We start from the raw sequence: 27,324 nt of genomic DNA, 5'->3' as shown, positions 1-27,324 counted from the left end.
GGATTCCTTCTATGCATTTTTTTGTTGCCTGATTCTTCTGACTAGAATACCCAGTACTTCATTCAAATCATTCAAAGGCAGTGGTGCAGTTACTTCATTACAGTGTTTCTGATCTTTGAGAAGCTTGCAGTCTTTTACTATATAGTATTTTAGGTTTCAGCTTTTCATATGCATATGGCCTTCATTAGGTTGAGGGGGTTTCCTTCTGTCTCTATTTAGTGTTTTTATTTATAACATGTTGTCCAATATGCTCATATTTGTGTTCTGTCTCAATATCATGTCTTTTTTTTTTTTTTTAAGATTTTATTTGAGAGAGAGAGTGCACAGGCAGGGGGAGCAGAAGAGGGAGAGGGAGAAGCAGGCTCCCCGCTGAGCAAGGAGCCTGATGAAGGGCTCAATCCCAGGACCCTGGGATGAGGACCCGAGCCGAAGGCAGACGCTTAACCAACTGAGCCACCCAGGTGCCCGTGATCATGTCATGTCATTTTTGATCATCATTCTATTAATGTGGAGTCCTCAATTTATAGTTTTCTATATGTTGGAACACCCTTAATTCCAGGACAATTTCCCACTTAACATACGTTGTAAAATGGTAAAATGTGCTTTTGATTCAGTTTGCTCTGTTTAATTGTGGACTTTCCATGAATATTCCTCACAGGTAGTGGTTTGTAGCCTTTTTTATTTGTAGTGTGTTCCCCTGGCTTGGATAACCTGGTAATGCTGGTACCCCAGAGAGAGTGTTTTGCTAATTTCTCTTATGTTTTCTCTTTGGACATGTTTGAGGAGATTTGAAGTCCTTTCTCATTAAGTGTCTGTCTGGGCACAGGACTTGTCTTTGTTGGGAGTTTTTTTTTATTACTCTTTCGATCTGCTTAGTAGTTGTGATTTTTTAATACTTCATGATGGTAATACCTTTTTTGATATTTATTGTTTTCTTTTGGTATCACTTTGTTGGCAAATGATTATCCATTGTCACCTCATATCATTACTTTTATTTCTATGGTATTAGTTACTATGTCTGCTTTTACTTCTTCACTTCTTATTTTAGTTGGTCCTTTCTCTTTCATTCTTACTTGATTATTTGATGGGCTGTCAATTTTGTTGATCTTTTCTGACAACCAACTCTTCCTATTGTTGATTCGTTCCTATTTTTACTATATCCGGTTTGGTTCATTTCACTTTTACGTTTAAATATCCTTCCTTCTACTAATTTTGCACTCATGTGACACTTCTGATTATTTGAGATGTAGGAAAGTGATTTGTGCTACAAAATGACAATACCACAGAATTATCTATTAGGATATGGTCAGTATATTGTGTGCAAAGTTACGTGTCCATGGATAAATGAAGTCCTGATGATTCCTTCTCAGCCATCTTTCTGACATTGTCTGATTGACTTGAAGCATGTAGTTAGAAGTCATCAGTGTATTTATCTAAAAATAATAAGTGAAATGATTTTCTCTTATTTCTTATCATTTAGGCATATCTTTACATACCCAGTGCTTCTTGCCAAAGCCAAGCATAAAAAGTTCTTTCCAAGAAGTGTCAATGTGGACATACACAAATAGTGTCCCTGAGAATTTATACTTAATGACAGATTGGGACAATGATGGGGAGAGTGAAGGGCATCAGAGATATCATGAAGGACCTATTCAAACTGAGACACCTGCCTTTAATAAGAAACTCACTGCCCCAAATGGTGAAGGATATAAAACTATATGGACAACCTCCCTTTTTAAGTCAGCTGTTTCTGAAAAACAGTGTGATTCTGCAAGAAAAAGCTACTATCAAATATTCAAACATACATGTTTGTGGAAAGAAAATTTGGAAGATCGGGAAAGTTATCTAGCCCATGCTGAAAGTAATGATTTGAACCATTTTGAAGATAGGATTGGATTGACCTATCAGTCAAATATTTCTGATAATCAGAGATTTAGAAATGAAGAACAGTATGCTAAGTGGGATCTATTTGAGAGGTGCCGCAATGTGGAGTTGACCCTACAGAATTACCAGAGCCTTTTCAATGGAGACAGAATTGCTCAATGCAGTGAATCTGAGAGAACATTTAACCAGTGCTCTAGTGTTAATAGACGTGTGATGACTCCATTTCCAAAGAACCATAGTGAATGTCATAAATGTGGGGAAGTCTTTAATCAGAGCTCTAACCTTACTATACATGAGACTATCCATGTGGGAGAGAATCCTTATGAACATAATCAGTGTGGGAAGACTCTTAAGCAGTCCTCCAGTATTGGTGATCATCAGAGAATTCATGAGGGAAAAAACCCATTCAGGTGTAATAAGCCAGGGAACATGTTTAGTCAGTCATCAAGACTAAATATAAATAATACAATCTCTACTGGAGAGAAAAAGTACATTTTTAAAGAAAGTGGTAAAGCCTTTGACTTGCACTCAACACTAACTCAACATCAGCAAATTGGAGAGAAAACATATAAATGTGAAGAAGGTGGTAAAAGCTTTAAGGACTGCTCATCACTAAATAGACACAGGCAAATCCATACCGGAGAGAAACTTTACATGTGTAAAGAATGCGGCAAGGTCTTTAAGAGGCTACACCACCTTACTCAACATCACAGAATTCATACTGGAGAGAAACCTTACAAATGTAAAGAATGCGGCAAGGCCTTTAACCATCAATCAAACCTTATGAAACATCACAGAATTCATACTGGAGAGAAACCTTACCTATGTAACAACTGTGGCAAAGCATTCAGATTTCGCTCAGTCCTTACTGAACATCACAGAATTCACACTGGAGAGAAACCTTACAAATGTAAAGAATGTGCCAAGGCCTTTAACAGTCAATCAAACCTTACTCAACATTATAAAGTTCATACTGGAGAGAAACCTTACAAATGTCAAGAATGTGGCAAGGCCTTTAACCACCACTCAACACTTACTGAACATCACAGAATTCATACTGGAGTGACGCCTTACAAATGTAAAGAATGTGGCAGAGCCTTTAAGTTTCACTCAAACCTTACCAAACATCACAGAATTCACAGTGCAGACAAACCTTACCAATGTAAAGAATGTGGCAAAGTCTTTAAATTACGCTCAACCCTTACGGGACATCATAGAATTCATAGTGCAGAGAAACCTTACAAATGTAAAGAATGTGGCAAGGCCTTTAAGAGGCAGTCAGCCCTTAATCGACATCACAGAATTCATAGTAGAGAGAAACCGTACAGATGCGAAGAATGTGGTAAAACCTTTAAAGACTGCTCATCACTAAATGCACATAGGCAAATCCATACTGGAGAGAAACTCTACAAATGTAAACAATGTGGCAAAGCCTTTAACGGGCACTCAAACCTTACTCAGCATCACAGAGTCCACACTGGTGAGAGACTCTACAAATGTAAAGAATGTGGCAAAGCCTTTACGTTGCACTCAGGACTTACTCAACATCACAGAGTTCATACTGGAGAGAGACCTTACCAATGTAAAGAATGTGACAAGTCCTTTAACCAGCTCTCAATGCTTACTCGACATCACAGAATTCATACTGGAGAGAGACCTTACCAATGTAAAGAATGTGGCAAGGCCTTTAACAGACAATCAATCCTTAGTCAACATTACAAAATTCATACTGGACAGAAACTGTAAAAATGTGAGGAATGTGGTAAAGCCTTTAAATTACACTCAACCCTTGCTCGACATCACAGAATTCATACCGGAGAGATATGAGATGCCCTTCTTCATTAGGTGGAACTCATGCATACCTAATTTTCCATGGATGATGGACAGTATAATACACAAATATGCAGAAAAACTAAATGGAGATGCTATTTATGGTTATAACATTGATGTGAGTTACCATGAAATAGCTATTCAGCTGTACGATACTCCATGTATTGTAAACTAAAGAACTTCCTGAACATTAGAAATACAAGATTTTAATAAAATTAAAAAAAAAATACAAGATTTTACTAATAGCTCTTTAAGGAAAAAGGTGGCAGTCCAGTAAAGTACTGATAATATCTTCAGAGCAATCATTAGAGTGTGAGGTGATGTGGTTGAAATGAAGAAATCCTGACACACCAGAGGGAGGATAACTGGTTTGTTTGGACTGGAGAAGGGAGGCACTGGGCAAAGTGCGCATGGAGTGGGGAAGGGGCGCTGCCTGTGTAGATTCGTAGGCTGCCGACCCCGCTGCCGTGCACTGGGGTGACATGCCAACTAACACCAACCATGACAACTAACGCCAACCATGAAAGATCCAAGTCACAGCAGTACTAGCCCAAGCATCATCAATGAAGATGTGACTTTATTAATGGTCATTCTCATGAAGATGACAATCCATTTGCAGAGTACATGTTGATGGAAAATGAAGAGGAATTCAACAAATAGAAGAGGAGTTATGGGAAGAAGAATTTATTGAACACTGCTTCCCAGAAATGCTGGAGGAAGAAGAAGAACGTGAGTGGCTTATTCCAGCTCGAGATCTCCCACAAACTATGGACCAAATCCAAGACCAATTTAATGACCTTGTTATCAGTGATGGCTCTTCTCTGGAAGATCCTGTGGTCAAGAGCAATCTGAATCCAAATGCAAAGGAGTTGGTTCCTGGGGTGAAGTACTAAAATATTTGAGTAGACGGGGCCCTTTTTTGGTGGATGTAGCACAATTTCCACACTGTGAAGGCAGTATTAGGAGTCTTAATTGTAAAAGCCCTCTTGTCACTGTGTTACATTTATGCATTGCCAAAGTTTTGTTAGTCTTGCATGCTTAGTAAAAGTGCTGAGACTGTTACTAAGGATTAAGCTGTCATTTCACTTTTACTGAGCTGTATGGCACTCTAGGGAAGAGTTAGCTGAAACGTTTACTGAAAATAGAATTGGCCCCATGACTTGATGTGAAGACAGCGAGAAAAGAAGCACTAGTAAAGTTGTGACAAAGCACCAAATTAAAATGACCCCTAAATCTTAGTGAATTGTCTTTTAAAGCTAAACTAGTCCCTTAGGGTTAGCGAATGCTAGTTAATATCTAAACTTTATAAAAACGAGTACATTTAAATGAAGTTCTAGTTGTTAGGCATATTTCTCAGTTCAGACTTAAATTTGCATTTGTAACAAAAAGGATCTCCTTTTTCTGAAGAAGGCCTTGTTAGTTAATTTGAAATAATTCTTTACAGACAAGTATATCTTTGGTGTACTGAAGTTATAAGGTAGTAATCAGATGAGAACTAGTCCTGACTTCGATGGTATTTTATCATGTAAGAAATAGTGAATTCTGGGCGCCTGGGTGGCTCAGTTGGTTAAGCAACTGCCTTCGGCTCAGGTCATGATCCTGGAGTCCCTGGATCGAGTCTCGCGTCAGACTCCCTGTTCGGCGGGGAGTCTGCTTCTCCCTCTGACCCTAGCCCCTCTCATGTGCTCTCTCTCATTCTCTCTCTCAAATAAAATCTTTAAAAAAAAAAAAAGTGAATTCTTCTAATGTTACATCTGAGGAAGTATGTAATTTGAGAATTGCATCTTCTATGGAGTCACTGCATCATAGCTATGCCTATGTGAAGTGCAACGTTTGACCCACCATAATCCAACTGAACAAAGTAATGGTAACGTGATTTGAGTGGTGCTTTTCCTTGCTTTGTTAACCATCACAATAGTCTACATCACAACTTTTCTTTTAACAAAGCTAGAACAGTTTTGGCTTCTTAAACTTCATACTTGGGTAGGTTAAGCTGCCATACATGTTCAGTGTGAATAGTGTTTAAGTTGAAAATATTGTAAAAAAATTATATATTTTTAAAAAATATTTAAAAAAATAAATAGTACAACTGGGGGGCCGGGGGCGGAAGGATAGCTAACTCTTCCCTAGAGTGCCATACAGCTGTACTTAACACCTTTCTTAAAAATGACCTCAGGCCTGAAATCTATGGAAATTACTGCTCCCACATCATGATAGCAGCACTTGAATGCTTTTTAAAGCTTGTATTCTGTATTTTGAAAGGTGATAATAGAGTGGATTTGAAATGCATAACTTAGTCTTTGTGTGAACTTAAATATATTTTAATAAAACAATTTTTTTTTAAAGATTTTATTTATTTATTTGACAGAGAGAGACAGCTAGAGAGGGAACACAAGCAGGGGGAGTGGGAGAGGGAGAAGCAGGCTCCCCACTGAGCAGGGAACCCAACTGGTGTTCCATCCCAGCACCCTGGGATCGTGACCTGAGCTGAAGGCAGATGCTTAACCTACTGAGTCACCCAGGTACCCCAAAACATAATTTTTAACGTGTTAACATGGATGTGTAATGAATGACATGTTATCCCACCACCAATGTGAATCCATCTCATTTTATTGAAGGTTGTAGGTAACTGATGGTATCATCTATTTGGTAACGGTGTGGAATAATATACTTACAAATCCATTTTCTCAGTGATCTTAAGGTTTATATGATGTGATTATTTTCCCCCTAGTCTGTCATACGATTTTCTCTTTGTGAAAACTCTGGTATTATTATGCATATATTAGAGAGGGGTATAATATAGAGGTGTTGTTGAGGTTTTTGCTCATGTACTCTATGCAATTGCTACTTAGCGTCCATTTGGTGTAGGCAGTATTTTGCAGTGGCCTTGAATGACATCAGCCATTCTCACTAGTGAATCCCAAGACAACACGCTGCAGAGTCCCAAGTTAATGTAACTGCTGATATGACATCTTCATTCCATTCTTGTAAGCAACCCTCTCTCCTTTTTCCCAAAGCATTCCCCTCCCGTATCCCTTAGAGAAGACACCCACAGAGCTTACCTAAGCCTGCTTTAGTTTGAATGGCCTAGTCTGTACTTAGTCCTAGGACTCTGAAGCACTTCACCATGGCCCCAAATAAAGATATGTGCCCCACGTCATAGGTGGAGGTGTTTTTTTGATGTGTATATGAAATATATGTGTGCATATGACTGTTGGGTGTGTAATTGATAACCCATAAATAAGTGAAACCTATCCCAATGAGAGTGATATGGTAGCCCACATAAGAGATAGAAAATCTTTAAGATGAAGAATTAGCATGTGGAGAAGGACAACTGTCCGAAGGTGCACAACTGATTCCCTGTATTTAGAAAATATCTTCTTTTCTCCAGTTTTATTTTTCTTCATTATGTTTCCACGTACAAAGGCATCACAACCATTCTTTTTTCCTGTGTTTTGCCGAGAGAGTCCTCTCTAAACACTTGAGATTAGAGTGATGGAAGGCCAGTGGGTACTCAGACATTCACAGTGGGATGTGACATGTGAATCTAAGAAAGACTTGATGAAGCACCAACTTGAGACAGGTAAGACCTATTAAAATGTGAAGAATTCTTCCAATGTGGTGAGGAAACTGGAGGTGGCTCCCTTTAGTCAGTACAAAGTCACAGGGCACTTACAGGTATCATTGGATGAATGCCTATAACGGGGAAAAGGAATTGGCAAAGGTGATGGGTTTCTAAGGAGTAGCAAAGTCCTGCTTTATCTTCATGAACTGATTGAATTCCTGTGTCTTAGCTGAGGACTAACGATGTTGGATGTTAATGATTACTGAGTTTCCCCAGGCCTAGATCAGTGCCAAGTGATGGATGAGGGTATTGGATGATGCAATGCAATTATTTGTGCAGAGCTTTAAAAATGTCACAGGGCAGAATAGATGTTCAAGATGAAGTTTTCTGGACAGTGGAATAGGCAGGATGAGCAAGGCATGTGCTGTGGTTAAACCCAAGCACTTGTTGCCCAGGTAGATAACCCCAGTCAAGGTAAGGGCCCTGTAGTTGGGCGATCTTTCAGGGAAGGTGATGCACTGCTGTGTGGGACCTTCCTCCCTTTAGTCAGTGTCATGATGAGTGTAGTCCCGAGCTCTGGCTCTGCCCATGGCAGGGATTTGTTGGAGGAACAGTTCCAACAGTGAGAGGCAAGAAGCATTTCTGTTCAAACAGTCTAGCGCAAGTGTTCACTGACTACAGAATGAATAAAGATGTGGGGTATATATAGTAGGGAATATTTATCAACTTATAATTAATGAAATCTTGGCATTTCCACAACATGGAGCTAGAGAATATTCTGCTAAATGAAATAAGTCAGAGAAAGTCAAATACCATATGATTTCACTCATACTTGGAATTCAGAAATCAAAACAAGTGAGCAATGGGAAAGAAAGAAATGGAGAGGTAAACCAAGAAACAGACTCTTTAGAGAACAACCTGATGGTTGCCAGAGTGGATGTGGGTAGATGGATGCCTTAAATAAGTGATGGGGACTAAGGATTGTCCTTATGATGAGCACTGGGTGTTGTATGGAATTGTACAATCACTATTGTAAACCTAAAACAAATGTTACCTTGTGTGTTTTAAGTGAAATGCAAACAAAAACCTTAGAAAATGTTTTGTTTTTTTTACACATTTAAGAGACTTTTTGTCTTTGGTTGACTGACTTGCAGTAGTTACACAAAATATACCTTTGTAAACAAATTGAAACATTCATCTTTTCTCCCTTTCTGATTCCTCCCCAATTCAGAATTCTCAGTAACTATTCTTAATTTTTTATGCCATCATATGTATATGCATAATTTCATAAGAATCTGTTATCCATATGACAAGAAATCGTTAGAAATACTGTTATATAACCAAGGTTTTTGTGAAGATTTCATTTGAGAGAAAGCCTGAGTGAGCACGAGTGTGGGTGGGGGAGTGACTCAGCAATCCAGGCACCCCTGTATTACCAAAGTTTTGACTGGAATGTCACAGCTCAGAAAGAGCTGCATAAACTCAGATATGACGAGACAGGTATAGGGACTGAGACTGAATTTATGGAGTCAGTAAAGCCCCCTTGTAAATATCAGCCTGATACCTTGTTTACAGAGTTCCCAGCAGCCTTACCAGGTAACCAAAGATCATTTCCCCATTTTTTTTTTTTTTTTAAGATTTTATTTATTTGAGAGAGAACACAAGCAGGGACGGGCAGAAGGAGAGGGAGAAGCAGACTCCCTGCTGAGCAGGGAGCTCAAGCCCAGGACCCTGGGATCACAACCTGAGCCGTAGGCGGAGGCTTAACTGACTAAACCCCCTCGGTGCCCCAAGATCATTTCCTAATAGGTGCAGGAACCTGGTTATCTGGGAGACCTCAAGAAGAGCGAAATTCACCCAAATCTATCGATATCACAGGCAATGTCTGGTGACCTATATTTGGCTTGGCTTCTGGCCTAGAGTAGCTATTAAAAGTTCAATATAGAGATTCGTTATGAAACGTTCAACAAAATGATCTGTCCATCAAACCTTTCTTCCTGGTACACTATGTAAATAATCAGGCCAAGTTTTCTTCCTTCAACTAGATTTATTTTCAATGAAATTAATGTTAATTTGGTATGCTTGGTATGATTATAGAGAAAAATATGTTTCAATAACACATGTTTGTAGATAAAAGATTTTAATACTATTCATTATAATGTGGACTAGATTCTGATTTCTCCTAGTGTCATCCAGTGGCTGGCTACAAATCCCCAAACTAATATTCTCATTTTTCTCCCACCCTTCTGACCTGAAATTGTGTGAGAACTAAAACTGCCTTTTTTTTTTTTTTAAGATTTTATTTATTTATTTGACAGAGAGACACAGCGAGAGAGGGAACACAAGCAGGGGGAGTGGGAGAGGGAGAAGCAGGCTTCCCGCTGAGCAGGGAGCCCGATGCGGGGCTCGATCCCAGGACCCTGGGATCATGACCTGATCGATCCCAGGACCCTGGGATCATGACCTGAGCCGAAGGCAGACGCTTAACGACAGAGCCACCCAGACGCCCCTAAAACTGCCTTCTTCCTGAAGCTCTGCAAGCTTAATATAAATGTCTCGATGTATTGGAAATTACAAGTTACAAAAGATGAGGCCTTCACCTTCAACAACCTTAAAGATTGAAGGACCAATATATACAATGCAATATTACTCAGGTATAAATAATAATGAAATCTGGCCATTTGCAATGACGTGGATGGGGCCAATGTATTATGCTAAGTGACAAGTCAGAGGAAGACAAATACCTTATGAGTTCATTCATGTGGAAATTAAGAAATGAAACAGATGGGGGCGCCTGGGTGGCTCAGTTGGTTAAACTGCTGCCTTCAGCTCAGGTCATGATTCCAGGGTCCTGGGGGGATAGTGCCCCGCATCGGGCTCCCTGCTCATGCGGGAAGCCTGCTTCTCCCTCTGCCTGCTGCTCACCCTGCTTGTGCTCTTTCTCTCTCTCTCTCTCTCTCGCTCTCTCTCTCTGTGTCAAATAAATAAATAAAATCTTAAAAAACAATTAAAAAAAAAGAAACAGATGAACATGGGGGGAAAATGATAGGGAAACCACAAAAACTCCTAACTACAGAGAACAAACTGAGGGTTGTTGGAGGGGAGGTTCAGATGGGGGAGGTAGGTGATGGGTGTTAAGGAGGTCACTTGTGATGAGCACTGGCTTCTGTATATAAGTGATAAATCACTAAATTCTCATGAAACTAATGTTACACTATATGTTAACTGGAATTTATTTATTTTTAAGATTTTATTTATTTATTTGACAGAGACACAGAGAGAGAAGGAACACAAGCAGGGGGAGTGGGAGAGGGAGAAGCAGGCTTCCTGCCGAGCAGGGAGCCCGATGCGGGGCTCAATCCCAGGACTCTGGGATCATGACCTGAGCCAAAGGCAGACGCTTAACGACTGAGCCACCCAGGTGCCCCTGTTAACTGGAATTTAAATAAAAACTTGAAAGTCCAAAATAAAAAATTTAAGGACAAAGAATTGGTCATTGGTGAAAGGATAAGAAATAGAAACAGAAAAATGTTCATTTTAGCCCAGGAGGCTGACCTATAGCCTGCATAGTTTTTGTTTTTGTTTTTTTAAAGATTTTATTTATTTGAGACAGAATGAGAGAGAGCACATAAGAGGGGGGAGGGTCAGAGGCAGAAGCAGGCTCCCTGCTGAGCAGGGAGCCCAATGCGGGACTCGATCCAGGGACTCCAGGATCATGACCTGAGCCGAAGGCAGTCACTTAACCAACTGAGCCACCCAGGCGCCCTAGCCTGCATAGTTTTGATAAGGATCCGATGTGTGCAGATTTCTACATTCTTAAATGGTCTAATGAGTCCTGTACATCTCACCAATAGTTAATATTGAACTGAATGATAAGCACCTTAGAAATTTTGCAAAAGTAGGTTTATGAGTATAAATCCGAGGAGGAGTGCTGGGATGCCTCAGTCTGTTAAGTGGCCTAGTCATGATATTGCCTCAGGTCATGATCTCAGTATGGTGGAATGAACCCTGTGTTGGGCTTCCAGCTCAGCACAGTGTCTGCTTGAGACTGTCTCTCCTCTCCCTCTGCCCTCCCACCACTCTCACTCCATCTCTAAAATAAATCCTTAAAAAAGAAATTTGATGAGGGGTGCCTGGGTGGCTCAGTTGGTTGAGCAACTGCCTTTGGCTCAGGTCATGATCCCAGGGTCCTGGGATGGAGCCCCGCATCGGGCTCCCTGCTCAGTGGGAAGCCTGCATCTCCCTCTCCCACTCCCCCTGCTTGTGTTCCTGCTCTCGCTGTCTCTGTCAAATAAATAAGATCTTAAAATAAAATACAATAATACGTACCACCTTGGGGCGCCTGGGTGGCTCAGTCAGTTGAGCATCTGCCTTGGGCTCAGGTCATGATTCCGGGGTCCTGGGATCGAGCCCCGCATCAGGCTCCCTGCTCCTTGGGGAGCCTGCTTCTCCCTCTCCCTCTGCTGCTCCCCTGCTTGTGATCTCTCTGTCAAATAAATAAAAAGAAAAAAGAAATTTGATGAAACATTTATGATCTAATACTCCATGCACAACCCCACCCCTCAAGCACTAAGCATATAACCACCTGCTGCAAGCACTAAAATTGTCACTCTTGGGGGGCTTGGTTGGCTCAGTCAGTTAAGTGTCTTACTTCCACTAGGGTCGTGATCTCAGGTTCCTGGGATCCATCCCTCAGGCTCCCCACTCAGCGTGGAATCTGCTTCTTCCTTTCCTTCTAACTCTGCCCCCCCCCACACACACACTTGTGGCCCCTCTGCCCCCACCCTTCAAATAAATAAGATCCTTAGAAAAAAGTAAAAAAACAAAAAGTGTAGCTCTTCCTGAGGACAAGTCCTGTCCCTGTGTTACTTGAATAAACTTACTAAGTTGCACCATAAAACATCTCAAGAATTCTTTCTTACCAATGTGGTCAATGATTCCACAATTTTGTTGTGGAAAAAACCCATGTTCCACTGCTGGCCCTTCAAAAATCCAATAGTCAAGGCATGATTTTTGATTGGAAAGGTATATGAGCTTTATTCAGGAGGCCAGCCACTTGGGAAAAAAACAGACTCATGTCCAAAACCAACTGCAAGTTTTCTGCCTTGCCCTCACATTTTTTAAAAGAACTTGAGGGTAGTTAATCAGTAGGAGGGCAGGGTAGTCTGTAACACTTTTTGATTGCCTGCAGACTCAATGGTGCCACCTACAGATGTTATGGAGGTCCTCGGAGGTTGTGTATGAGTGCTCCAGGGGGAGATTGTGCTAGAAGGTTTGATTATCAGGCTTTCTAGGGAACAATGCATGATGTATAAATGTACAAAGGAAGTTTTAGTTCATCAATCATGAAGGCTAACGGTGTTTACTAAAATTTAAAGACACTTAAGTTGGCCAGAGGGGCTGAGGCATGGCTTCTAAGTAACTTTAAAAAAGTGTTTTCTAGGTGTATTCTGTTCCTGCAAATGAAATTTGTTCCTGTCTTTTGTGAGTCTGATATATATACCAAGAATAAATTAGATGGTGAACTCTATCAGGAAGAGAGCTAATGCCAGAGATTAACTTTTCATACCATAAAAAGTTGCCTGCCTGGAGAGGCAAACCATTTTTTTGACATATATTTGCTCTTTCCTTTTTCCTGTGAATATGCATCCCCTTGTTTGAAATTCTAAATCCCTACCTCCTCCTTAAGTCATGGTGGCATGTAAGCCCTGTCTTTGAGCCTCATGTCTTTGAGGTTCCCTTTCTTTTCTTTTCTCTTTTATTTCTTTTCTTTTCTTTTCTTTCTTTCGAGTCTGTCTTACATAAGGTTGATTATTAGACCATCCAAAGAATTGAGAATGGAGGAGAAAAACAAGTTTTCCTCTCCTCCACATTCATTTTGTTGTATAAACTGACCTGGGGGGAGGAGGAATTATGATGGCAGAGGAGTAGGAGAACCTAATTTTGTCTGGTTCCTGGAATTCAGCCAGATAGTTATCATTCTGAAAACCTGCCAAATCACCCAGAGACCTGATAAAAGAATTGCTACAAGTAGTGAAGCGACCACTTTTTGCAAGGTAGGAGGTGAGCAGAAGTGAATCTGGAGGCAAATTATTGGACGATAAACTGCAGGAGGATGGAGCCTCAATAAGCCGGGTCCCGGAATGTGCTATAAGCAGCAGAGTACAAATTGAAACTTTTAGAAGTCTGCCTGGAAGGTGCTCACGTGGCAAAGAGGCATGGAATCCCAGATGGGACAGTGTGGCCTCAGGATCCCTGGGGTCACACAAAGAACAGGGTGCTTGAGTGTGGCAGAGTTCCAAAGCACTGGAGTGGGGAAGTTGGCTAAAAAGAGCGAGTTCAGGCACCAGTGTTCTGCTCGATGTTGACAAAAACCAAGAACTGCTGCACAGTGGGGGACTGCTTTCCAAGCAGGGGACCAGCAAGAGGTTGAATTATGGCAAGACCCCTCTCCTTACCTCAGGAGGAACAGTGCAGGTCCATGCCTCAGAAGGCTGTAATGTTTGGAGACTTGAAATGGGATCACATGCCTGAGTAAAAAATGCTTGGTCACAGGCTGGGTGAACACAGAATTTGGATGGAAACCAGGGAGACCAAGAGTGATTGCTTTTCTGTGGGTAGCTACAAACTGTCAGCTCTGGGGCTAGAGATTGGGACATCGTCATTTTCATCCTCCCCAGTGGTGCTGAAAGCATTTAGGCATCAAAACAGCAATATACCACAATCCAGAGCCACCTCCACTGAGCCTGGCCCCCTGGCAAGGGCAGTGCAATTCCATCCAAGAGACACCTGAGAATCAGTGCAACAGGACCCTCCCCAAGAAGACCAGCAGGAACTTCCTCTTTTACCACATATACTGATCATAGAGAAATCCAAACTCCAGTTCTTGGGGAAAAAACAGTATATAGCATTTGTGGATTTTTCTCATTATTCTTTAGTCTTTCAGTTTTATTTTTTTTTTCAGTTATCAATTATTTTTAAAGTCATTTTGAATTTTCATTTTTACATTTACGTTTTATATACATTTGTCATTTTTGGCTTCCTTTCATTGTACTCAATTTTATTTTCGTATATATATGTTTTTCTTTCTTTCCTATTTTGGGATCTAGTTTCTTCTACCAAGCCAACCAAAATACACGCAGGATCTAGTTTCTGGATCTAGTTGTGTTGTACTTCTTGTTTGATTTTATTTTCTCTCTCTTTTTTTTTTTTGTTTCTGTTCTCTTCTGATTAGTGTATATTTTTTTCTAGTGTCATTGTTGCTATTTTTGTATTTTTTCCCTCATCTATTCTTTTCTGGACATAATGACAAGATGGAAAAACTCACCCCAAAAGAAAGAACAAGGGGCAGTACTGACTACCACGGATTTAATCAATATGGATATAAGTACACAGTCAGAACTAGAATTCAAATCAACGACTATAAAGATACTAGCTGGGCTTCAAAAAAGCAAAAAGACAATAGAAAATCCCTTACTGGAGAAATAAAAGAACCAAAATCTAATCAAGTTGAAATCTAAAAGGCTATTTACTGAGATGTAATAAAAAAAAGGAGGCTCTAACTGCTATCTATGATAAGTGAGGCAGAAGAGAGCGTCAGTGATATAGAAGAAAAAATGGAGAATAAGGAAGCTGAGAAAAAGATAACTACTGGATCACAAAGTGAGGATTCAAGAGATCAGTGATACCACAAAGTAAAACAATATTAGGATAATTGGGATCACAGAGGAAGAGGAAGGTGGGGGGTGGGGAGAAGGTTTATTTGAACAAATTATAGCTGAGAACTTACCCAATCTGGGAAAGGATATAGGCATTCAAGTCCAGGAAGCACAGACAACCCCCCTCAAAATTAATAAAAATAAGTCAACAGGCTGACATAGGATAGCGAAGCTTGCAAAGATCAGAAATAAAGAGAAATCCTGAAAGCAGCTCCAGACAAGAGGTCAGTAACCTACAAGGGTGAAAAGAGAAGGCTGGCAACAGATGGGTTCACAGACAACTGGAAGGCGAGAAAGGACTGGCATGATATAGTCAATGTGCTCAATGAGAAAAATATGCAGCTGAGAATACTTTATACAGCAAGGCTGGCATTAGGAATAGGAGAGATCAAGATCTTCCAGGACAAACAAAAACTAAAGGAATTTGTGATCACTGAACCAGTCCTGCAAGAAATATTAAGGGGGATCCTTTGAGCAGAGAGAGAGTTCAAGAGAAGAAAGACCAGAAAGGAACAGAGACAATACACAAAACAGCGACTTTATAGGTAATACAATGGCGCTAAATTCGCATCTTTCCATAATTACTCTGTGAATGGAATAAATGCTCCAATCAAAAGGCATAGGGTATCAGATTGGATAAAAAAAAACAAACAAGACCCATTGATATGCTGCTTGCAAGAGACTCATGTTAGAGCCAAAGACACCTCCAGATTGAAAGTGAGGGGGTGGAGAACCATTTATCATACTAATGGACATCAAAAGAAAGCTGGAGTAGCAATCCTTATATCAAACTAGATTTTATTTTTTATTTTTTTTAAGATTTCATTTATTTGTGAGAGAGAGAATGAGAGACAGAGAGCATGAGAGGGAGGAGGGTCAGAGGGAGAAGCAGACTCCCTGCTGAGCAGGGAGCCCGATGCGGGACTCGATCCCGGGACTCCAGGATCATGACCTGAGCTGAAGGCAGTTGCTTAACCAACTGAGCCACCCAGGCGCCCTCGAACTAGATTTTAAACCAAAGACTAATAAGAGGTGAAGAAGGACACTATATCATAATAAAAGGGTCTATCCAAAAAGAAGATCTAACAACTGTAAATATTTATGCCCCTAACTTGGGAGCAGCCAATTGTATAAACCAATTAAGAACAAAATAAAAGAAACACAATGATAAGGATACATTAATAGTAGTGGACTGCAACCTCCCCTCACTGAAATGGACAGATCATCCAAGCAGAAGATCAAGGAAACAAGGGCTTTGAATGACACACTGGACCAGATGGACTTCACAGATATACTCAGAGCATTTCATCCTAAAGCAACATAATAAACATTCTTCTTGTGTTTGCATGGAACATTCTCCAGAATAGATCACATACTGTGTGACAAATCAGGTCTCAACTGGTAGCAAAAGACTGGAATTATTCCGTGTATATTTTCAGAGAACAAGGCTTTAAAACTTGAACTCAATCACAAAAGAAAACTTGGAAGGAACACAAACACTTAAAGGTTAAAGAGTGAATAGTGAAATATTTATTCATACTGAAGAATGAATAGGTCAACCAGGAAATTAAAGAAGAATTTTTTTAAAATCATGAAACAGGGCGCCTGGGTGGCTCAGTTGGTTAAGCAACTGCCTTCGGCTCAGGTCATGATCCTGGAGTCCCAGGATCGAGTCCTGCATCGGGCTCCCTGCTCGGCGGGGAGTCTGCTTCTCCCTCTGCCCTCTTCCCTCTCATGCTGTCTCTCATTCTCTCTCTCTCAAATAAATAAATAAAATCTTAAAAAAAAAAAGATTTAAAAAATAAATAAATAAAATAAAAATCATGAAACAAATCAAAATAAAAAAATACAACAGTTCAGAACCTTTGGGTGTAGCAAAGGTAACCCTAAGAGGGAAATATTTACCAATGCAATTCTTTACCAAGAAACAAGAGAAGTCTCAAATACACAGCCTAATCTTACACCTAAGGAGCTGGAGAAAGAACAGCAAATAAACCCCAAATCCAGAAGGAGAAGAGAAAATAAAGATTAGAGCAGAAATCAATGAAATAGAAAGCAAAAGAAGAGTAGAACAGATCAATGAAAACAGGAGCTAGTTCTTTGAAAGATTTAATAAGATCAATAAACCCCTAGCCGGACTTCTCAAAAAGAAAAGAGAAAGGACCCAAATAAATAAAATCATAAATGAAAGAGGAGAGATCACAACCAAAACTGAAGAAATACAATTATAAGAACATATTATGAGCGGGCGCCTGGGTGGCTCAGTCGGTTAAGCGACTGCCTTCGGCTCAGGTCATGATCCTGGAGTCCCGGGATCGAGTCCCGCATCGGGCTCCCTGCTCGGCGGGGAGTCTGCTTCGTCCTCTGACCCTATCCCCTCTCATGTGTTCTCTCTCTCTCAAATAAATAAATAAAATCTTAAAAAAAAAAAAAAAAGAACATATTATGAGCAAAAAACAAAAAACAACACATTTTATGAGCAATGTATGTCAACAAATTAGGCAATCTGGAAGAAATGAGTGCAGTCCTAGAAACATATAACCTATCAAAACTGAACAGGAAGAAACAGAACACCATAACCAGCAAAGAAATTGAAGCAGTAATAAAAAAATCTCCCAACAAACAGAAATCCAGGACTAGAGGGCCTCCCAGTGGAATTCTACGAAACATTTCAAGAACTAATTCGTATTCTTCTGAAGCTGTTTGAAAAAACAGTAATGAAAGGAAAACTTAACAAACTCATTCAGTGAGGGGTGCGTGGGTGGCTCAGTCAGTTAAACCAAACTCATTCAATGAGGCCAGCAATATTACCTTGATCCCCAAATCAAACAAAGACCCCACTAAAAATGAGATTTACAGACCAATATCCCTGATGGACGTGGATGCAAAGATTCTCACCAATACACTAGCCACTATGATCCAACAATATATTAAAAGGTTTATTTACCATGACCAAGTGGGATTTACTCCTGGGCTGCAAGGGTAGTTCAATATCCACAAATCAATCCATGTGATATACCACATTAATAAAAGAAAGGACAAGAACCATATGATCCTTTTTTTTTTTTTTAAATATTTTATTTATTTGACAGAGAGAGACACAGCAAGAGAGGGAACACAAGCAGGGGGAGTGGGAGAGGGAGAAGCAGGCTTCCCACTGAGCCAGGAGCCCGATGTGGGGCTCGATCCCAGGACCCTGGGATCATGACCTGAGCTGAAGGCAGACGCTTAATGACTGAGCCACCCAGGCGCCCCCCATATGATCCTCTTAATCGATGCAGAAAAAGCATTTGACAAAATACAGGATCCTTTCTTGATAAACACTCTCTGCAGTGTGGGGATAGAGGGAAAATACCTCAGTATCATAAAAGCCATATATGAAAATCCCACAGCGAATATCATGCTCAATGATGAAAAACTGAGAGCTTTCCCCCTAAGGTCAGGAACATTATAGGGATGTTCAATTTCACTACTATTGTTCAACATAGTACTAACAACTTCTTCCTAGACACATTGCCAAAGTCAAGGGAAGTCAGGGCAAAAAGGAACTATTGGGACTTCATCAAGATAAAAAGCTTTTGCACAGCAAAGGAAACTCGGTTGACAAAGCCAAAAGACAAAGGACAGAATGGGAGAAGATATTTGCAAATGTCTTATCAGATAAAGGACTAGTATGCAAAATCTATAAAGAACTTATCAAACTCAACACCCAAAGAACAAATAATCCAATCAAGAAAAGGGCAAAAGACATGAACAGATATTTCTCCAAAAAAGACATACAAATGGCCAAAAGACAGATGAAAAAATGCTCAACATCACCCAGCATCAGGGAAATACAAATCAAAAAACCACAATGAGATACCACCTCACACCAGTCAGAATGTGTAAAACAAGTCAGGAAACAACTGATGTTGGTGAGGATGCAGAGAAATGGGAAGCCCCTTACAGTGTTGGTGGGAATGCAAGCTGGTGCAGCCACTCTGGAAAACAGTATGGAGGCTCCTCAAGAAGTTGAAAATAGAGCTACCCTATGACCCAGCAATTGCATTACTCTGTATTTACCCAAAGGATACAATCATAGTAATCCAAAGGGGCTCCTGCAACCCAATGTTTCCAGGAGCAATGTCCCCAATAGCCAAAATATGGAGAGTCCAGATGCGCAGTGACAGCCAAATGGATAAAGAAGATGTTATATAGACGATGGAATATTACTCAGCCATCAGAAAAATGAAATCTTACCATTTGCAGTGATGTGGATGGAACTACAGGGTATTAGGCTAAATGAAATAAGTCCATCAGAGAAAGATTATTATCCTGTGATTTCACTCATATGTGAATTAAGAAACAAAACAGGGTCATAGGGGAAGGGAGGGAAAAATAAAATAGAAAATCAGAGAGGCAGACAAACCATAAGAGACTCATAACTATAGGAAACAAATTGAGGGTTGCTGGAGGGGAAGTGGGTGGGGGATGGGGTAATTGGGTGGTGGGCATTAAGGAGGGCACATGATGTAAAGGGCACTTGATGTTGTATGCAACTGATGAATCACTAAACACTACCACTGAAACTAGTAATACACTATATATTAATTTATTGAATGAAAAAAAATAAAGAAACTGACCTCTGTGCTTCAGATCCAAAATATAACAGGAACACAGAGTTGGGGGTAAAGAGGAAGAGTAGCTTTATTGTTTTGCCAGCAAGGAGGCTGCAGCAGGTCAGGGTCTTCAAAACTGCAAGCCCGCCCAGAGGCAGGGGCTGGGGGTTTCGTAGGGAAATGCAGGATCTAGCCGGTTTCCACAGGAACTGTGTCTGTGTTGCTAGCCCTCTTAATCAAGTTGTCAGGGTGGAACCAGGTTCCTAAAATAGGCTCAGAGGTAGGAAGGGAGGTTTGCAGAAGCGAGAAAAAAAAGCTTATTTAGTTTGAAATGGAGTCTCACTGAAGCCTTAATGCAGCCATTTTGGTTTTTGTTCAACTTGATGCTTTTAAGTGGTTTCCGTTTCAGTCACCTTGACAACAATAGGAAGCCCACTTCATATTTTACAGTGAGAAACCAGTCAATATTTTCTAGAATGGGTAAAATAAAGAAAAAAGATAAAACACCAAATTTCAATGAGAATATTGATGAATTAGAATTCTCATATTGCTGATGGGAGGGTAAAAATTACATGCACTTTGCAAAACTGTGTGGCAGTTACTTATGAAAATAAATGTTTAGGAATATAGGAATACAGGAAAGGGCGCCTGGGTGGCTCAGATGGTTAAGCGTCTGCCTTCGGCTCAGGTCATGATCCCAGGGTCCTGGGATCGAGTCCCACATCGGGCTCCCTGCTCCTTGGTAGCCTGCTTCTCCCTCTGCCTCTCTCTCTCTGTCTCTCATGAATAAATAAATAAAAATCTAAAAAAAAAAAAAAAAAAGGAATACAGGAAAAGCTCTGAAACACAGTATATATTTCCTTTTGTGATAGATGTTTGTATTTATACAGGAAAGCTCCATTTATAAGGGTGTCTCCCTCCATGTAGCGGGAAGAGGGAGACTGTGTCAGTTTCCAGAAACTCTCATCAGTGGAGAAGGCATGGATCTAAATCTGCTCACAACCACAGCCTTGGTCACCGTGCTTTGCCTGGTCCCCTCCCCAAATGCTCCCCAGTAGGATCACGTGTGGAGTTTCAAAGATGATCATCACTGGTGCCCTCTGCCTCAGATTCTGTCAATTGGTTTGGGTGGAAACAACAGTGTTAATTAAGGGCTCCACGTGATTCTAAGTGCGGCCAGGTTTAAGCACGAGGGCTTCCTGTTATTTTGCAAAAGTTGAGAGCTGACTTTGGCTCAAGGAGAGGTAACAGGGTCTCTGCTACGTGAGTCTGGGAGGGTCAGGTCCTTGGAGCAGAGGGTTCCTAGGCTGTAGCTGAATTTGTGGGCATCTGTGGGAGGGGAGGCCCCCTGGAAGCAGAGAAGGAAAAGTCAGGGATTGGTCTTCAAGTAGGAGCTACTGACAAAACGGACTAGGAAGTTAGAACTTTTCTGCATTTCAGGATCCTGTCTTCAAGTGAGCGGTTTTACAGGTGAAGAGTTTCTATTGGTGGCTTTAATGGCATTTTCTCGTGATGGCAGCTGTGATTTCTCTACAGAAAGCTTGTGAGAAAGAAATCTAGAGGACGAAGTGAAAGAAGAAATGGCTAGTTCTCAGGTAAGCCTGGTGTCCCAAGTCAGAAGCCATGTAAGGTTTTTTTCCTGAAATTCCTGAAATTTGCAAATGCTGGTTCCTCTAGTTCTTATGTTTCTGCCTCATGTTTTCACCTATTTTTAAAATCTTTTCAGAAATGATACTCAAGGCTAGGTCTTTAGAACACTTCTCCCCAGTATCCCAGATCCTTCTCCCTTTTCTCCAACCTGGCTCCCAATAGGCCATCAATATTTGTCACTTTGAATTAAAGTCCTGCAAGTATTGAAAATATTCCTTGGTGACAAAACCAGAGGGGAAAGTGTTGAGTCCAAGATTCCTATTGCTGGTGAGGTCTGTTCCTGGGATTTCAGTGAAGGTAAACATCATTTAGATCCCACCTGGATACTTTATCAACTCTCTGTAGCCCAGAAGTAAGAAAATGCACAAATATACAGGATGGGTATGAGGTCTAGAATAACTCGCAAAGTTTTCGGACTGCAAATAGGTGTGGTGTGTGAGTCTTGTTCTTTAGAATGTGAAAAAGATGGTCTATTTAAAATATAATAGAGGGGCGCCTGGGTGGCTCAGTCGGTTAAGTGTTGGACTCTTGATTTCTGATCAGGTCGTGATCTCAGGGTCCTAGAATAGAGCCCCATTTCTGGCTCTGCATTCAGAGGCGAATCTGTTTGAGATTCTCTCTCCCTCTCCCCTGCCCCTCCCCGCCTCTCTCTCAAATATAAATAAATCTCTAAATAAAATTAGAATTAAAATAAAATAACTTCCCCAATAGACTTTCTGAAAGAGTTCCACCCCCAATATATTTCAGGAAAACCTATGTCTCGCTCCATGGCAATGGATTGGCAGATATGCAGGATGTAGCTTTAAGCTATTGGCGTTTCCTGCGCTCAGGGTCTACAGATGTGACAGAAACCCACTGCAAGTTCAGCATCTCCCTGTATCAGTTGGGGGTGGGGAGCTGACAAGTGAAATTAGTGTGATGAAGTTTATGGTTGTTACTGTGTCCTGAGCCATAACGTACTTTGCACTCTGCTAGGAGCCTCCTGTCTTCTGCCACGATTGGAAAATTGTGAGAGGCCAGCTTGTTACATTATAAAATGTGTGTAATCTTGGAATTTTTATGGTCCTCAAGATTATCCATGGACTTTATTCAAAACAAAATAGATATTTATGGGTCTGTTTCTACTCTTGTTTGTTCATTTGTTTTTAGTTTTGATTTTGTATATATGTGAATTCATATGGTATTTGGCCGCCTTTGACTTATTTCAAATAGCACAATACCTTCTGGGTCTATCCACATTGTCACAAATGTCAAGAAACAACAAAAAAACAGAAAGAGACCATAACAACCGTGGTTACCAGAGTGGAATGGAGAAGGATGATGGGCAAAATGGGGAAATGGGACTGGGAAGTACAGGCTTCCAGTTATGGAATTAGTAAGTCATAGGGGATAAGATACAACATAGGAAATACATTCAATGGTAGTATAATAGCATTTTATGGTGACAGATGGTCGCTCACTTGTGGTGAGCATAGTAGAACATACACAGTTGTCAAATCACCATGTTTTTCACATGAACTAACGTAACATTGAATGTCAAGTATACTTTAATAGAAAAGAAAGCAAAATAGGTACGGATAAGCTTATAGCTATACGAGTTAAACTACTTTCTTAAGAAGTTGTAGGAAGGGGCGCCTGGGTGGCTCAGTCGTTAAGCGTCTGCGTTCAGCTCAGGTCATGGTCCCAGGGTCCTGGGATCGAGCCCCGCGTCGGGCTCCCTGCTCTGCAGGGAGCCTGCTTCTCCCTCTCCCACTCTCCCTGCTTGTGTTCCCTCTCTCACTGTGTTTCTCTCTGTCAAATAAATAAATAAAGTCTTAAAAAAAAAAAAAAAGAAAATCCCCTGGGTACTGCAGTTATTTTCACTAATGAAAATAATTGTGGCAAACAGCAAAGCTCCATGCCTGATTATAGTATATTGATTCTAATACATTTTTCCCCACATTTTAAACAGCTCTTCAATCCATGAGGATTACACTCAATGGAATGTCACAGTTTAATTAACAGGGGATCTCCTCCCCTCCTGCTGCTTGGTGGCACATAAAATAAACACTCATCTCACAATTAAAGATTTCTTAGTGTTGAGATCATCATCTTAAAAATAATGCAATATGAGGGTGCCTGGGTGGCTCAGCCCTTGAGTGTCTGCCTTCGGCTCAGGTCATGATCCCAGGGTCCTGGGATCGAGCCCCGCATCGGGCTCCCTGCTCAGCGGGAAGCCTGCTTCTCCCTCTCCCTCTCCCTCTCCCACTCCCCTTGCTTATGTTCCCTCTCTCACTGTGTCTCTCTGTCAAATAAATAAATAAAATCTTAAAAAAAAAAAGGCATTGGAAGTTTGATAGAGATTGCATTAATCTGTAGATCACTTTAAGTTTTATTGACAGCTCAGTGGTTTTAAGTATTCCAATGAAAGAACTAGGATATGTTTCCACTTATTTCTTCTTTCAATTCCTGCACAATAGTTTATAGTTTTCATTATTCCAGGTCTGAACTCTATCATTATGTTAAATTGCAAGCATTTTATTTTGGAGGAAGTTACTCTATATTATGTCTCTGTTTTGGGAATTGTTCTTTGTTGCATAGAAACAGAACTAATTTTTATATGCTGGGTTTGCGTTCTCCAACTTTGTAAAATTTGTACGAGTTTTAACAGGTTTATAACAATAAGGATTCCTCAAGAGAGGAAAATAGTAGTGGAGTAGGAGGACCCTAGGCTTATCACATCTCATGAACACCACTAGGCAACTACCAAATTATCCTAAATACCCCAGAAATTGGTCTAAAGACTGGTGGAACAAACTCCCCAAGTAAAAGGAGAGAAGAGGCCACATCAAAGATTGCAGATAGATTGGAGACATGGTTTGGGGAGACAAGGATTATAGTGCTCTGGAGGGCAGGGAGTGGTGTTTGTACAGAAGGTGGCATGACGGGAGCTCACAGGGGAATGCTAAAGGAGAAGGTCTCCCAAAAGCCACTGGCTTGGTAAAGGAGAGGGGCTGAATTTACTAGACATCACAGAATTCATACTGAACAGAAACCTTACAAATGTAAAGAATGTGGCAAGACCTTTAAATTACGCACAAATCTTACTCAACATCAGAGAATTCATACTGGAGAGTAACTATACAAATATAAAGAATGTGTCCAACCGGGGCATCTGGGTGGCTCACCTGGTTAAGCGTCTGCGTTCGGCTCAGATCCTGATCCCAGGGTCCTGGGATGGAGCCCCGCGTCGGGCTCCCTGCTCAGTGGGAAGCCTGCTTCTCCCTCTCCCTCTACCTGCCGCTCCGCCCTGCTTGTACTCTCTCTCTGTCAAATAAATAAATAAAAATCTGAAAAAAAAAAATGTGTCCAACTTCTCACTGGAACTCCAGCTTATTCAAGTTATCATAGAGGAGCAAAACTGTAAAATTTAAAGAACGTGGCCAAGCCTTCAGCTGCCACTCAATCCTTACTCAATATTACAAATACCCACTAGATTCAAACCCTAGAAACATAATGAATGTGGAAAGACCTTTTTTTTAATATATACTGTAGGAAACACCAGAGAGTGCATAAAAAAAAGTAAACTGAAAGATACCAATGTTTAAAAAACTATTTAATTGAACATCAATGTCAATAAATGTCACAGAAATTAAGAAAGCAGTCCATCAGTCAATCTAGTCAGACAGTACTACTTTACATGAAAATAGTTATAAGGAAAAAAAAAAAGTTAAACACTTAAAAATATACCTGCTATTATGTTTCAAAAGATTTAGTGGGAGGATTTTTACTTAGGCATAATTTCAATTTGTGCTTTTTTGTTACATTGACCCTCTTTGAGTTTTGTGACTAACAAATATTAAAGTATTTTGCCCTCAAATCACTTCAGAAAATTCCTTTTTTCCTAGTCGTGTATAAAACGGTGAGGCTGATTGTTGCTACATCAAAGATATTAGATGCCCTGCTTCATTAGGTGGGAATCATGCATACCCAATTTTCCATGGAAGATGAAGGATAGTATAATATACAACATAGGAAGAAAATCTAAATGGAGATGCTGTTTATGGTTATAACACTGATGGAATTTACCACGAAATAGGTGTTCAGAACACATTCTTCTCCATGTATTAAAACTAAAGTACTTCCTGAATATTAGAAATACAGAGTTTTAGGGGCACCTGGGTGGCTCAGTCGTTGGGCGTCTGCCTTCGGCTCAGGTCATGATCCCAGCGTCCTGGAATCGAGCCCGGCATAGGGCTCCCTGCTCAGTGGGAAGCCTGCTTCTCCCTCTCCCACTCCCCCTGCTTGTGTTCCCTCTCTCACTGTGTCTCTCTCTGTTAAATAAAATCTTAAAAAAAAAAAAAAATAGAGTTTTACTAATTGCTCCTTCAGGAAAAAAAGGTGGTAGTCCAGGAAACTATTTATATATTCATAATAGCAATCGTTAGAGTAGAGAGTATGCCTTGATAGGGTTGAAATGAAGAAATCCTGACAGATATCTGAAAGAGCGTAGCTAAGTCTTCCCTACAATGCCATACAATTTTTTTTTTTTAAAAGATTTTTATTTATTTGAGAGAGAGAGTGAGAGAAAGAAAGAGCACAAGAGAGGGGAGCGGGAGAGGGAGAAGCAGACTCCCTGCCAAGCAGGGAGCCCGATGCGGGACTCCATCCCGGGACTCCAGGATCGTGACCTGAGCTGAAGGCAGTCGCTTAACCAACTGAGCCACCCAGGCGCCCTCCATACAATTTTATATACACATTTCTTAAGAACTACCTCAGGCCTGAAATTTATGGAAATTACTACTCCCACATCATTCTAACAGCCCTGGAATGCTTTTTACTGCTTCTATTCCGTATTTTGGTGATAATAGAGTGGCTTTGAAATCCATAACATAATCTATGTGTGAACTTAATCTATTTTAATTAATAAAACACAATCGTTTTTAATGTGTTAACATGGATGTGTAATGAATGATGTGTTCTCCCAGCGCCGAGGTGAACCCATCTCATTTTATTGAAGGTTGTAGGGAACTGATATCTATCAACTATTTGGTAATGGGATGGAATAATATTCCTAGGAATCCATTGTCTCAGTGGCCTTAAGGTTTATTTATTTATTTATTTATTATTTTTTAAAGATTTTATTTATTTATTTGACAGAGAGAGACACAGTGAGGGAGGGAACACAAGCTGGGGGAGTGGGAGAGAGAGTAGCAGGCTCTCTGCGGAGCAGGGAGCCCGATGCGGGGCTCGATCCCAGGACCCCGGGATCATGACCTGAGCCAAAGGCAGACGCTTAACTGACTGAGCCACCCAGGCGCCCCTGGCCTTAAGGTTTAAATAATGTGTGGTTATTTCCCCCCCAGTATTGTATCTTCTTCTCTTTGTGAATACTGCGATATTATTATGGATATATTGCAGATTATGTGTAGGTACTGTTGATGTTTTAGCTCATGCACTCCATGATACGGCTACTTGGCATCCCCTTGGTGTAGGCAGTATTTTTGCAGGGGCCTTGAACTGACACCTGCCCTTCTCACTAGTGTGTTCCCTAGACAATACTCTGTAGAGTCACAGGGCAGTGTAACTTGAGACGTGACAACCCAGTCCACTCTTGTGAGCAACCATCTCTCCTTTTTCCCAAGGCTTTCCCCTCCTGTGTCTCCTGGAAAAGACTCCCACAAGGCTTACCTAGACCTGTTTTAGTTTGAATGGCCTAATCTGGACTTAAACTGGGACTCTAAAGCACTCCACCATGGCCCATAATACAGGTGTGTGCCCCACTTTATATGTGGGGGTGTTGCCTGGACGCTTCCGTAAAGTACATGTGGGCATATGACCATGCTGCGTGTGTAATGGATACCCCAGAAGTAGGAGAAACCAACCCCATAGGAGTGATATTGTAGCCCAGGTAAGAGATAGAAAATATTGATATGATGAGCCCTGGGTATTCTACGCAACTGATAAATAATTGAACGCTACATCTGAGACTAATGATGTGGTATATATTGGCTAATAAAATTTAAAATTAAAAAAAACACATAAGATGAAGAATTAGCATGTGGAGGAGGACAACTGTCGTGAGTTGGACAATGGACTC

The 27,324-nt window shown here is 40.7% G+C and overlaps 1 protein-coding gene and 1 pseudogene across 1 annotated transcript; both read left to right on the top strand.

Annotated features, from left to right (window-relative positions):
- Window positions 1-324: 324 nt before the first annotated feature.
- LOC123856082 (zinc finger protein 345-like) lies at window positions 325-27,324 on the top strand. The gene is given in 4 exon segments (XM_064581744.1): window positions 325-461; window positions 1,481-3,525; window positions 3,527-7,297; window positions 21,036-27,324. Coding segments are annotated over 3 exon segments (2,484 nt in total). The 5' UTR covers window positions 325-385; the 3' UTR covers window positions 3,890-7,297; window positions 21,036-27,324.
- LOC135362894 (polyadenylate-binding protein-interacting protein 2-like) lies at window positions 4,235-27,324 on the top strand (annotated as a pseudogene).

The sequence above is a fragment of the Mirounga angustirostris genome, unplaced genomic scaffold (genome assembly GCF_029215605.1).
Source record: "Mirounga angustirostris isolate CCGP_5_RB_7025 unplaced genomic scaffold, mMirAng1.0.hap1 SCAF_16, whole genome shotgun sequence".
NCBI classification, from domain to species: Eukaryota; Metazoa; Chordata; class Mammalia; order Carnivora; family Phocidae; genus Mirounga; species Mirounga angustirostris.
This window is presented reverse-complemented; position numbering and strand designations above follow the sequence as displayed.